Below are 12,603 nucleotides of genomic sequence, written 5' to 3' on the forward strand. Positions count from 1 at the left end.
TTAGCATGAAATGTAATGGTATTTGGTTAATGCATGAATTTTGTTCATAGTAGATGAAAATGATAGGTTGATGGATGATTGTATGATGAAATTGGTGGAGAGGATGTTTGTGGACAATTGCGCATGTTTAAGCATGATTTGGGAATGTTTTGGTATGAATTGGTTTAAGGATTGGAATGAAATTGGTACCAAATGCAAATGCTAGAAATTTTCTATAAGGTATTGATACATTGGGAAGGGTATCGATACTTTGGTGATTTTTCTTCAATTTTCAAAACATTGAATTGCAAAATGGTATCAATATTAAAGTAAAGTATCGATACTTTGAGAAAGTTACTGGTACTTTATGACAAGTATCAATACCATTGATTTTTATTCATTTTTTTCAAACATCGAAGGTTAGAATGGTATCAGTACCTGGCTAGGGTATCGATACCTGTTCTAGAATTTTGAAAACTTTACAATTTGGTCCTACTTCATTCTCGGGTAAACAAAAGAGCTTTCATAAGCTCAATTAAGACTCAGATTTTACTGTGTATCATAATGCGATTGTGTTTGTGGCATGATTGAATGTATTAATGGTTTATTTACAATGTATTTAACGATTGTTACTTTGGTAACGAATGTGATATCCTATTACTCAGACCCGATGAGTAGGTTGGGTATGAGGGTGTTACAATTTCCATGATTCAAGTCAATATAAAAAAATTAATCATATACATACATCAATATCAAATTTAATTCATAACCTAATCTCATACCAATTCATACCATAACACAATAATTTTCCGAGTCTATTGGCTCAATATTACTTGATTGGTCTCCAAGGTTTGTTTTAGTTCATTTCTCATATTGTCATATATAGAAATTCAATGTCATTCATCAATTTATATATCATTTATCAATTCTTTTGTTTATAACCCTATTAACAAAACATGGACTTGGAATGGATACACAGATCCGTCACCTCAGGTTACCCGACAATGACGACGTTATACAAGTACATATTACCACCTCAAATTGCCCAACAATGATGATTTTCTCAATCTGATTATTCTGTCACTCCGGGTTGTCTGGAAATGATGACCCACTGTATACTATCTACCAGTCCAGGTTGCTCGACAATGATGGCTTTCAATCAATAATCTGACCCTATGGCAAGCCAACCATATATACTCGGTCTGAATAGTTAATAGGGTAACCAAATTTTTGATTCATTACAAACAGTTCAAATCATATTTAATCATGCTCAAATAATCATTCATTCATCAATCATCATATAAACAACATAAATAAACTCGTTTTCTAACCAATTATCACATATTAATCAATTTTCACAACTTGCTATTCTATTCAATTTAGTCATTGTCTCGATATTCAATCTAAACTGTAGCAATTCAATTCAATAATCCAATAACAACTCACATCTACACCATATAATGCAAAATGACATGCACATGCAGAAAATAAGTGGTTCCCAAATAATAGAAATACAAATTGAATTTTCGAGCTATTCGTTGTCGACTTTCGATTTCTCTTTCCCTCTCGATGGTTCCATGCCAACGTTAGCCAAATAAAATCATAAAACATATAATATTATCAAATTCCATTCAAATCAGAACAAGTCACAAAATTAAGCATATTTTACAATTTATTCAATTTTGTCCCTAAACCCATGACAAACTTTCAATCCAGAGCTTTAGATTGAAATTTGATTTCACAATTACTAATTCAGGACTTCTTATTTCATATTCCTATGGGAATTTCTCGTCAGTTTTATATTTTATTCAATTTGGTACCTAATGTAAAAAGCTAACAATTAAGCTTTACAATTTAGGGCCCGTTCAACTATGCTTTTGAGATGGACTTTTCCCCAAAAAAACACTTCTCACTTGAAAGCATTGCCAAACAAATATCAGTTGAGTAACAAATTAAAAATAGTGCTTTTTGATAGATGGAAAAGTTGAAAATTTTAACTTTTTCCTTAGCCAAAAATGCTTTTGCTGGCAATTTACATTTTTAACCTCAGTTTGTCTTCTCCCAACAGACATGTTAGAATACCCATTTTTTCTTCATTTTCTATTTCAAAGTTCTTTTCTCTAGTTCTCTTCTCTTTTATTTTCTTCAAGTTGTTCCTTTTTTTAATTCCTCCACCGGTGAGCTTCTTTTCTTCTTCTTCTCTTTAATTTTTCCTTATGCTTTAGTTTAGTTGTTTTCTGTGACTGTGTTGGCTTGTGAAAGAATCAGATTTTTTAGCTATTGATATTGGATTAGAATATTTCAATATCTGGTTTATGATGAAATAAGAAAAAAATCTTACAGAAATTGAATGTTTGATTTTTTTTAACAAGATGAGTCTCATTTCTTTTTTATGATTTTTCTTGTGACAATTTTTTTCCTTCAAAGGGTAGTGATGATGTTGAAGGGTTTTTGTTTTTATTTTTCATCTTTTTTGTTTTTCACTTCCATTCTCTGTAAGCAATGATAGATGGGGGAGATCGGAACTCACATTGTTGGAAAATTCCATCACTAAAAGATCAAACTCTAGGCTTTAAGCATTAAAAAAAAAAAGAACTTTGTGTGATGTTTCATGGAGCAAACCTGCTCAATTTTGCTACCAGAGATAATTTTTTGTTTTCTCGAAACGTTGTTTATCGCAAAAGCTTCAAGATATCAATTATGGTTTTCTCTTTCTTGGAGACCATGTACAACAGTCTCTTCGATCAGCTGCTTTCTTTTATGCAAAAAAAGCACATTTTTTCTTCTCCAAAAGCTTATTTTCCTTTATTTGATTCAATATGCAGGAAGAGGTTGCTAAAGAGTTTGGCATACCAATGCAATTTCAGCGATTCTGGTTGTGGGCCAAGCATCAAAACCATACCAACCGTCCAAATTGACCATTGACACCTTTGGAGGAAACTCAATATGTAATATTCCTCAACATAAATTGTTTATACCCCGGTTCAAAAGTCTTCCTTGAGGAGTATTGGTTTATAGATTTAGCTTAAGTCGTTGTTCAGCGTAGTATTGGATTTAATTAATATGTTGTCTTCATTTGTTCTACTTTGCTTTGCATGCATCTCTCTTTCACTCTGTGTGTGCGTTGAATGAATATATATATGTACAAACAAACATGTACTTAAATATCGATAAGTTTCCTTTAAAAAACACAGAATGATCAAGGAAGATGTGATCTTTTCTTTAGTTGGTGATTTTCTTTTTCAAATTATTTTCCCTTTAGATTTCAAAATCCCAAAGCGTTTTTTTTATTTAAACCATGTTTTGCTGACCTTTTTGTTATATCATGCTTAGCCAAGGCCAACTTCCATGATATTTAATTAGCTTTTCTATTAAGGGAATGGAAGCTTAAATCACAACCATTGAGTTATATAAATAGAAGCTTAAATCACAACTATTTTTTGTCATGTGTGAAGGAAAGAGAAAGACAATTATTTTATACCAATCATTTTTTTCAAAGGGATTTTAAGTGAAATTAAAATAAAAATAAAGAGGAGTGATTATAGATTAATTATGAAAGATAATAGGAATGGTATTTTATCACCAAATCTGTAGAAATTTTAATTATAACAAGAAGTACACTTTTATCTAATTATTTTTGGTGTCAAAATATACCATAAACCATTGATATTCAAGACTTGTATTAAACGTATTCTTTTATTAATGTCATATATTGTATTATTCCTATGATTCAAACCGAAACATGAGTTTTGGTTTTGTTATTCAAATTCATATCGAATTGAAGTAAAAAGTGTATGTATTTGTGGAGTTGAAAGTCAACATATAAAACAATACATTTTTAGTTTTAGAAGTTGTCAACTAGGGTCAATTTTATAGTTGCATCGGCTATAAATCCTCTAAAATAATAAATAATGACAAATTCGCAATATTCATGATCATGATACCACTTATTTTAATTGCTTTTGGTTGAAAAATCAATTAGAAAATGATTTAGCCACATAAAATTTCTATTTAATTATTTTGTTCTACAATGTGGGTGATAAATGCAAGCCTAGATTCTAGAAGTTGGAGAGGTCAACATTTTAATTTTATCCTATTTTTAATTTTTATTTAATTTATTATTTTGTTATAATTAAATTAGATGGGGTCATTGATTTGGTATTTTAGATTTCATGATTACGTAAAAAACAATTGATAAAATATTGCTCATCCTGAATTTTTTAACTGTGTTTGATGCTATTATTAGTTGTGTTCTCTTTCTTGGTTATTATTCCAGTCTTGGAAAGTTGATTTTGATTGAGAAAAAAAATCTTAGGATCCTATCTTGATTTTGATACACATGTAAAAAATATACTTATGTGACATTTGATTTTCTTAATTGCTTTACTGGCTGAAACGGATATGTTCGTATACACAATATATGAGCACTTCGGCGGTTGAATTTAGTGGTGAAAAAGTCAAAGCAATGTGGAAATGTAGGATAAGAGGTTAACAGAAACATTTTATAATATTTGTATTAAAGAGATATTGAAAGGCAATAGACTTGGTACTCATTTCACAAATCTAAATGGTTGAAACTAATGACCAACTTCGAGAAAGAAACAAGCAAGGCTTATTCACAAAGACAACTTAAAAAGAGGTGGGATACCCTAAAAAAAGAATGGAAGGCTTGGAAGAAACTTAAAGGCAGAGATACTGGTCTAGGGTGGAATCCTATAAAAGAACCGTTGATGCATCAGATGATTGGTGGGAGAGTAAGCTAGAGGTACATTAATAATTCTAAATATTTTTTTTCTTATTTATGAGGTTATTGACAATTACTGTTATTAAACTATCATTTTATATGTAGGTTGTGCCTGAAGCTCAAAAATTTAGAACATCAAGTATTGATCTTGAATTCGAAGGGAAGTTGGACCAAATGTTCAGGGGTATAGTTGCAACAGGTGATAAAGCATGGGCACCTTCTTCTAGTACACTCCGTAGTCATTTTTTTTGAGGATGTTGACAATGAAATACCTGAAGAGAATGAGGAAGAAAATGTGAGAAATGATGTTCACATTTTAAATGATGTTCACCTTGATGGAAACAGTCAAAAAAGAAAAACATCTGAGATATCAACTTCACATTTTAAAACTAAAAGGAAGAATCCTCAAAGCAAATTGAAGGGGTTGCAAAATTGTCCAGTCAAATAGAAAAATTATGCAATGCAACTGAGAATATGAATCAAGCCACATCTATTTTGACTCCTATTATGGATCCATATGATATTCCTCAAGCAATTAAAGTGCTTAATAGCATGTCGGAGGAAGTTCCAGAAGCTAGTCTGCTATACTTTTTCTCACCAAAATTATTACTCAACAAGGATAAACGAATTATGTTGTTATCAATTAATCCCAAGATTAGAGCTTTGTGGCTTAAGGCGAAAATGGAGGATAGTTGAAAATTTTCTGATCTTTTAGGGTCCAGAGATATCTATTATGTGGCTAAACAACAATGCTAAACTAGTTTTATCAATAGTTGTTTATGTTTGGTTTTTGGATATTGAATTTATGTTCTACTTATTTATGTGTAATCTAGTTTTATCAATGGTTGTTTATATTTGGTTTTGGATATTAAATTTATGTTCTACTTATTTATGTGTAATCTAGTTTTATCAATGGTTGTCTATGTTTGGTTTTTGGATGTTGAATTTATGGTCTACTTATTTATGCTTAAGGCTAGTTTTATCAATAATTGTTTATGTTTAGTTTTGGATATTGAATTTATATTCTACTTATTTATACAAAATTAGTTTTATCAATAGTTTTTTATATTTGATTTTGGATATACAATTTATTCATAGGTGATGAGTATGGTTGAGAATTCCAGCGGTGATGAAAGTGATGATGAAAGGAAAAAGAAAGAGATTTTACAACGTATGAAATGTTTTAACCGATTATTTGTTGTTACATCTTTTTCTGTGCAATTATATTATGAGAAGTGTATATTGAAGCAACCATGCATGGATTCAAAATAGTCAGGTGAGACATGGATCCGAGAGATCCTTGACGGTCACAAATCACGTTGTATGATTAATTTTAGGATGTCTAAAATTGTATTCACAAGTTTGTTGAGAGTTTTGGAGACAAGATACAACTTTCAAACTTCAAGACACATATCTTCTCGTGAAATGTTGGGAATTTGTTTATACATCTTGGGCACCGGTGCAAAAGTTTCCCAATGTTGAGAAAGATTTGAAAGGTCTGGAGCAACAATAAGTCAATACTTTACAATTGTGCTTGAGAAAGTTTCAAGGATGATCATTGATCTAATTGCACCCGAAGATCATTTTTTTAGCTCAATACCCGAACAAATACATAATGATTCTAGATATATGCCGCATTTTAAGGTTAAAATTTAATTTTATATTATTATATTTTAATTTTTTTGGTCAATTAAAAATATGCATGAGACTAATATGATTATTTGTTCAAGATTGCATAGGTGCAATTGATGGTAATCATATTGTCGCTATTCTTCCACCAAATGAACAAACTCCCTATATTGGAAGAAAAGGTGTCCTGACTCAAAATGTTATAGTAGTGTGTGATTTTAATATGTGTTTCACCTTTGTCATGGCTAGATGGGAAGGATTGTCGCATGACACTAGAATATTTCTTGATGCAATTCGAGATCCAAAATACAAATTTTCGCACCCACCAAATTGTAAGATATTTCATTTATTTTTTAAAATAATAAAGTATAAGTTCTTTAATTGATAATTTTAAAAAATAATTCTTGAATTAATTGTTTGTTATATTATGAAATGTAGGAAAATATTATCTTGTTGATTTTAGATATCCTCAAATGAAAGGTTATCTTAGACCATACAGAGGTCAGCGCTATCATTTACCTGACTTTTGTAGAGGTAGACCGATATCTAGTAAAGAAGAGATATTCAATCATTCACATTCATCATTACGTAGTGTGATTGAATGAACTTTTGGTGTTTTGAAAAAATGGGTCATTTTAAGGGATATGCCAAATTATAGTTTTGAAAAGCAAACGATGATCGTTATTGCTACAATGGCGATACACAATTTTATCCGAAAACATGTCGGTCGAAATGGTGCAGATTTTATTAAATACGGAAATATTAACAGGACATATGAGAATATTATTGATTGAGAAAATGCGCATGGTGGAGAAAGTGATGATGATGATAATGATGATGGTGACTCAAACAATTCAAGTGGTTTTGAAATAGAATTAACAGGAGATGCTATAGCTTCTAGTTTAATGAATTCACTTTAAATTGTAAATGCTATATTGTAAAATTTTTAGTATTTATATTTGGTATATAGATATTATCCCTTTTGGAAACTTTAATCCAAATACATGTAATATTTTAATTTGTTAGGTTTATGTTTTCTATGTTATTTTAATATCTAATATGAGTTATATATTCAAATTACATTTTAAAATAAAATAATACAAATGTGTTAAAATTTAATTAAAAAATTAATTTTAAAATAATACAACTGTGTTAATATATAATTACAAATATTTAATGATTATATTTAAATATTTAAATATAGTTTATATATTCTAATTAAATTTAATAAATAATTAATATTAATTACTTAAAAATATTTAAAATTAATATTATATATTAAAATATTAACAATAAGTTATAATAAATTATTTTTATATTCTTGCTAAAATATCATAATATTAACTAATTTGAACATTATTTAAATGCATATTTGTTACTTATAATATCATGTCTAAAATGGACATTTTATTTCTCAAAAGTACTTTTTGATAGTAATACTAAACACTTAAATTTTAAACAAAACTTCTCAAAAGCACTTTTTCCACAGCATTTCTCAAAAGCACTTTTCAAAAGCACTTTTCAAAAGCAATACTAAACTAACCCTTAGTCATTTTTCTTAAACTAAGCTAAGTTTCTATCAATTTAACGCCTAAAGCATTCAATTATCAACAATTTCATCTCATTAAAACTTCACTAATTGATGAAATTGATCATTGGGTTAGCTTAATCCAGCTTCCAAGAAAAAATAAATCTATAAAAAATCAAAGAAAAATGAGTAGGGACTTACTTGAATCAAAGAAAAATAAATCTTCTTCTTTTTTTCTTCTATTCGGTTGGAGAAGCTGAGTTTATCTCTCTTCCCACCAAAATCTCACTTATATAGTGGGATTAATTTGTAAATTAAGTTAATTAACCTTAATTTTAACAAATAAATCTTAATTTGTTTAAGTTAATGGCCATTTCATCTTACCGTCCACTAACACACACTTAAAAATGGTTGTATTGATGTTTTAAACCTTTGGTTAATTGCAATTTAAGTCCCCAAGTCATTTTCTAATTAAAAATCTATAACGATTAAATTTTAGAATTTAGTCCTTGAGCCTTAATTAACCACCATTTCAGTTAAATTGATTACCCAAATTTCAATTCATCTATATAATAACTCTATAAATATATTTATTAATATTTACGAACTTGGTTTATGGAAACGAGGCCCCAAATCGTATTTTCCAACACCACTGGAAATCGAGTCGTTACAAACATTATCAATATATACAATTGATGGAGGTAATAGAGTGTGCATAATAAAATTAAAATGCATAAACATTTTAAACAAAGGTTTAGTTGAGTGGTAAATTTAAGGTTTTTCTAATGCAATTGGTAGGGTTCAAATCTCACCATATGCATAATTTTTGTAGTTTTTTAAATAAAAAGACTAAAGTGCTCTTGAATTATATAACTTACTTTAAATATGAAAAGACATTTTAGTAATTTCCTATCAAGTTGGTGCCTAGTTAACTTATGACACAAACTCAATTAGAAGTTTAAATAATAGTATAGATAAAGACTAGAAATATAAACATAACTTAATATGAAAATAACTATTTTTGATATTATAAGAAATTATATATTCTCAATTTCTACTTTAATTTTGATGCAAACGATATGATCCATAATATTATTAAGTTTTTTATTGAGTTTCATATTAGATATGTAACACCCATATCTCGTCTCCATTGCCGAATTAAGGATTGGAGTGTTACATAGCCAAACGAAACAATTTAACTTAATTCCAAACAAGTATTTAATTAATTTATAAATATATATCATTTCATAGAATAAATATTCACAAGGGCCTTAATTAGGGTTTACGGGGCCCTAATCTTAGTTTGAAAGCAATCTAGGATCAAAATGAATCAAAACATAAATTTTAGGAAAAACTTGAAAATTTGGTAAACATGGGACACATGGATGTACGACACAGCTCATACTGTGTGAACATTCGAATTCAGGACACGCGGTCATCTCCCAGCTTGTGTCATGGACTGTATAACTCACTGATTTGGCTCACACGATCGTGTCACAGGCCGTGTGCTAACCCGTGTAACTCACTGACTTAAGACATATGGCCGTGTCTTAGCCCGTGTCTCAGGTCGTGTGAAACCTGCACTAAAACTAATAGCTCACACACGACCGTGTGGGGTGACCGTGTGTGGTACAAGTCCGTGTGACAACCCGTGTCCCATGTCGTGTGCTTCCAAATTAACTCCTCCAAGAAGCTAAAATCAATCCAAAACTTGTTCAATAAGGTACACCTAAAACACAAACCATTCCATGACCAAAACAATCAAAACATACACTTAAAACATATCAAAATTAATAACCTAAACTTCTAACCAATGTACCATTCATAGGTACCTAAATTATAACCAAACATTACACCAAAACTTTATCCATTAACACACCTCAATTCAACTTTCATAACCAACCACACTATTATCTTTTAAACATACTATTAAAGTTTACTATTCAACATCACATCACATAACCACAAATACTAAATAACTTTTCATATTTTCCAAACTTCTTATATTAAATTTCTTAAAACAAAACCTATATGCATTCCACAACCCAAAAAGAGATATAAAAGCTACCAAAAGTAAATGGATAGTGTGAGCTTTGATGTCGATCCTTCGAGCCATCTGGAACCGTTAACTACAAAATGACATGAGAAAATCATTAAGCTTAAATGGCTTAGTAAGACCATAGTGTAAATTCTACTTGACTTGCTTTTAGTAAAGAAATCACTTACAAATTATAACATGTTATCTAAAATTCTCAACTGTTTTGTCTATAAGTTCTCAATAATTCATCATAACTAGAACATGTCAACTCCATGTAATTCTTCATATCATTTAATCAAGTTCATCATTACATGGTTCACATACTTGAACCTCACTCATTTTCAAAGGCATCATAGATGCAAAACAGGGGCACCAAAATGCAATCAGGAGCATGAGTATGCAATTAGGGGCACTGAAGTGCATTCAGGAGCACGAATGTGTTGTCAGGAGCACCAGAGTGCATTCAAGGGCACAGTTGTGCAAACAGGGACACCGAAGTGTTTACAAGGGCACCGAGGTGCAATGAAGGCACTTCAACATTTTCGTATACATATTAGAACTCAATATAATCTCATACAATTCATATCATATGCAAGAAATACTACTACTAACCATTTCTCAATTTCATATATATATGTAATACTTGCATTTCTAATAATTATATAATTAACTAATTTATATTCACATGTACATACAAAGAGATTAACTAATAAGATAATAATCATATAAATTACAAGTGAAACACATTAAATAGAAATAACTATGAACTTACCTTTAAAGCATTTCTAGTTTAAAATAAGGACTACTTCGTAATTTTTTTCCTCTATTATTGTCTTTTTATTCAAATCTGATCTATATAGTAATTAAATACAATCTATTAAATTCAAATTCACTTCAATAGATATGACCCTTAAATTTTCATTAATTACAAATTTTCCTTAAACTTTTACATTTTTACAATTTAGTCCCTAAACTTAAAATCTCCAATCTTAGCAAAATTTGTCATGTATTCATGCTAGCTGAATATTTATCCTCTTATTTCCAGCCCAAATATATTCTAAATTCAAAACATTTCCCCATGAATTCTAACATTTACTCAATTCAATCCTTTAATCAGAAACTAACAAAATTACTTAATAAACTAATTCAAATTAACACATATAATTTCCACTCCCTCAAATAACATCCAAATTAACAAGGTTTTATCAAAGGCATCATTTAAAATCTTTGACAGTTTTAAAAACGGAGGTACGAGTTAGCTGGACCTAGTTGTAACAATATCAAAAACATAAAAATTATAAGAAACAGTATAAAAATTACTCAAATGCATGCATCCAAAGCTTGTTCGAACCCCTAACCGTACATAAACATTGTGTTTCGATGGTGGAAGAGAACAATTCAAGAAGATGATAGTTTTATCATCTTTTTGTTTCTTCTATTATTTTTATTAAATTACCATAATGCCCTTTAATTAAACTTATAAAACATCAAATATGCTTACCCCTAACCGTCCATCATAACTACCAATGATTTAATTACCATTTAAGGCCACAAACTAAGTTTCTGTAGCTATAAAACTCAATTTACTAATAACAACTAACTTTTACCACTTTTACAATTTAATCCTTTTTACTTAATTAACTAACTAAACATTAAAATTTCTTAATCCTATTTTAATATGACCCTCATATAACTCTATAAGCATTAATTAAATAATAAAACACTTCACATATCGGAGTTGTGGTCCCAAAATCACTGTTTTGGACACCACTGATAAACGGAATATTACAACTCTCCCTCTAAATAAATTTTTGTCCTCGAAAATCTTACTAGAGAAAATGTTCAGATACTGAGATTTCATATTTTCTTCTGTTATTTACGTCGCTTCTTCAATCCCATGTTATTTCCATAACACTTTAACCAAAGGTATGAATTTAGTTTTCAGTTTTTTTATTTCCCAAGCTAAGATCTTCATCATAAGTTAAATCGGGTTATACTTCAATTCTTTCGTAGACAAAATATTCGACGAATCAAACCAGTATCGTCGAAGCAATAAATCGTGAAAATTATTATGAATTCTGTCGAGTTGTAGAGGTAAAGCCAATCAGTATGCTACCGATCATATTCTTTCAAGAACTTCATACGGCACAAAAAATTTAGGATTGAGCTTCCCCTTTCTGCCAAATCGTACTTTCTTCTAGGGTAAGACTTTCAAAAATACTTTTTTGCCAACAGAAAACTCGATATCTTTCCTTTTCAAATCAACATAAGATTTCTAACGATCGGATGCAGCTTTCAAGTTATCTCGAATAATCCTAAATTTTTCTTCAGTTTCTCAAACTAAATCAACCCCGGTTAACTTCTTTTCACTCAGCTCAGACCAAAATAGAGGACTTCAATGTTTACGCCCATATAAGGCTTTATATGGGGCCAATTTTTATGTTTATTTGATAACTATTATTATATGCAAATTCAGCTAATGGTAAATACTTTTCCCAGCTACCCTCGAATTCAATGATGCAACACCACAACATATCTTCTAAAATCTAAATAATTTTCTCAAACTGACCATCCTTTTACAAATGAAAAGTTGTACTAAAATTCAACTTCGAGCTTAAAGCTTCGTGCAACTTACCCTAAAATCTGGAAGTAAATCTTGAATCATGGTCTGATATAATTGACAAT

The 12,603-nt window shown here is 29.7% G+C and overlaps 1 protein-coding gene across 1 annotated transcript; it reads left to right on the forward strand.

Moving 5' to 3' along the window:
- Nucleotides 1–4,559: 4,559 nt before the first annotated feature.
- On the forward strand, nucleotides 4,560–4,975 carry LOC105781143 (uncharacterized). The gene is made up of 2 exons (XM_052622221.1): nucleotides 4,560–4,733; nucleotides 4,829–4,975. The coding sequence occupies exons 1-2, from the start codon at nucleotides 4,560–4,562 to the stop codon at nucleotides 4,973–4,975; spliced, it is 321 nt and encodes a 106-aa protein (XP_052478181.1).
- The last annotated feature ends 7,628 nt before the right edge of the window (nucleotides 4,976–12,603 follow it).

Source organism: Gossypium raimondii, chromosome 2 (genome assembly GCF_025698545.1).
Source record: "Gossypium raimondii isolate GPD5lz chromosome 2, ASM2569854v1, whole genome shotgun sequence".
NCBI lineage: Eukaryota > Viridiplantae > Streptophyta > Magnoliopsida > Malvales > Malvaceae > Gossypium > Gossypium raimondii.

Bases quoted from the DNA above. Each gene is read 5' to 3' on its own strand.
- LOC105781143 (XM_052622221.1), top strand. From the start codon at position 4,560: ATGACCAACTTCGAGAAAGAAACAAGCAAGGCTTATTCACAAAGACAA. The intron at 4,734-4,828 runs GTAAGCTAGAGG...TTTTATATGTAG, and splicing joins ATCAGATGATTGGTGGGAGA to GTTGTGCCTGAAGCTCAAAA.